Below are 1,676 nucleotides of genomic sequence, written 5' to 3' on the forward strand. Positions count from 1 at the left end.
AGGGAAAGATTTAAAACCGCATCCCAAAGCCCCCCAAAAGTTCATATTTCTCCCCTAAAAGCGCACTCCACTTCTTGCTTCAAATTATGGGGCAAACAAACTTTTGGAAATAACCTTTTTAAATACCCTCGAGCGCCTTTTGGGGTGTTTTTTGGTTTGTTTTTGTTTTTTGTTTTTTTCTTGTGGTTTTGGTGGGTTTTTGTTCAGCGGTTTGGGAAGGTGCAGAGCAAGCGCGGATCCCCCCGTGGCCGCGCTACTTCCCCGACACCTTGCGCAGTGCATCCCCTCCTGGAGCAGGGGACCAGCGGCTCCTTAATTCCCCCTCCCCAATTTGTTTAATATCTCGCAATGTAGAACTTGCAGATTAATACGATTTCACAGGCTGGAAATTAAAAAAAAAAAAGAAAAAGCAAAACGCGGGGAGGGGGAGAACTCAGCTGGGTAATTTGCAGAAAGGCTGGAGGGGTCGAGGGACAGGGAAGGCGAGGGGGGTGATTTTTCTCTTTATACAAAGAAAAGTCGATTCCAGAAATTGCCTCGCGATTTAACAAGAATCATGCACCACTAATTCCGAGTCACTTGGCCAGCACTCCCTGGATATATCATTATCGACAGATAACACTCGAGTGGCCAATTTTACATTCAAGAGGTACTAAAACCGCCGGCCGCTCTCTCTTTTCATTATTCCCAGTCATGTTGTGCAAATATTGTTGTAATCCTTTGATCCTTTCCCTTGCCGTCTGTTTTACTTCATTTGCTACAGAAAAGCACTTCAACAAATCCCCCCAGCTTGTATGTTTTGCAGCCTGCGTGGTTTTCCACAGGTTTGAGTTTCGCCACTTGATCACGGTCAGGATGAAATTTTCCTGTTTAATAAATGCGGGGAGAGGGGTCCCGCTCTAATTTTGCTTTTTTTTTTTTTTTTTTTGGAGCCTAGAAATAATAACCCCGTATCACAAAGAAAAAGCAGACGATGGGGAAAGTTGATGCGCTGCGAGGTGAGGATGACACTTAGCGAGGTGACAGCTACAAAGTGCCCCCCTCTCTTTTCCCCTCTCCAGCCCCGGCCAAGGACATCTCGGCTGCCCGCAACCAGCTGATGCTCCTAACTTAGGGTTTTTTTCGTATTTTCCCCCCGAAAAGTTCAAAACAATCAATTTGGGTGGTTTTCCCCGTCTTTTCGGGGAGATTAAATCGTCAGGACGTTTGCGGGTTTTTAAAACGAAAAGAAAACCGAAAAAAACAACCCTAAACCATGAGAAACTCCCCCCCCCCCCAATTCTATGGGATGCCTGAAACGACTTTAAATAGGGGAAAAAAATATAAAATACGCAAAGCCCGGTAATTTCGCGGGGACGGAGCGGCTACAGCGGGAAGGGAAGGAGCTAAATATCGGCCAGAAGTTGGATGCTCAGGTCGGGAAACCCGCCCCGGCTGCAAAGTTTAGCTGCATCCCCACCCGGAGCAGCCCAACCCGCCCCCCCCTTTTCCTTCTCCCCCGGGTTATACCGAGGTGCGGGGGGAAAGGAGCGTTTTAAAGAGGTGCTTTCCCAGACCTACCTTCCAAGGGGAAGCCTGTGCGAGGGTAGTTTTGACCCGGAGCCGGGCGCATCATCCGAGGCACCGTCCCGGGCAGAGCTGCCATGGTAAAGGGAAGGGGGGGGGCGGGGATTCTG

At 48.9% G+C, this 1,676-nt stretch overlaps 1 protein-coding gene across 4 annotated transcripts in view; it reads right to left on the minus strand.

Annotated features, from left to right (window-relative positions):
• The window catches only part of PAX7 (paired box 7), a 101,566-nt gene extending 99,904 nt beyond the window's left edge, over positions 1-1,662 (minus strand). For 2 of the 4 annotated variants that reach the window (XM_009889979.1, XM_009889976.1), the window contains exon 1: positions 1,561-1,662. In XM_009889979.1, the coding sequence (XP_009888281.1) occupies positions 1,561-1,645 (85 nt within the window). In that variant the 5' untranslated portion in view covers positions 1,646-1,662. The remainder of the gene's footprint in view (positions 1-1,560) is intronic. The other 2 variants (XM_009889978.1, XM_009889977.1) reach the window with 1 other exon arrangement.
• Between the last annotated feature and the right edge of the window lie 14 nt (positions 1,663-1,676).

The sequence above is a fragment of the Charadrius vociferus genome, unplaced genomic scaffold (genome assembly GCF_000708025.1).
Source record: "Charadrius vociferus isolate BGI_N301 unplaced genomic scaffold, ASM70802v2 scaffold838, whole genome shotgun sequence".
Classification (NCBI taxonomy): Eukaryota; Metazoa; Chordata; class Aves; order Charadriiformes; family Charadriidae; genus Charadrius; species Charadrius vociferus.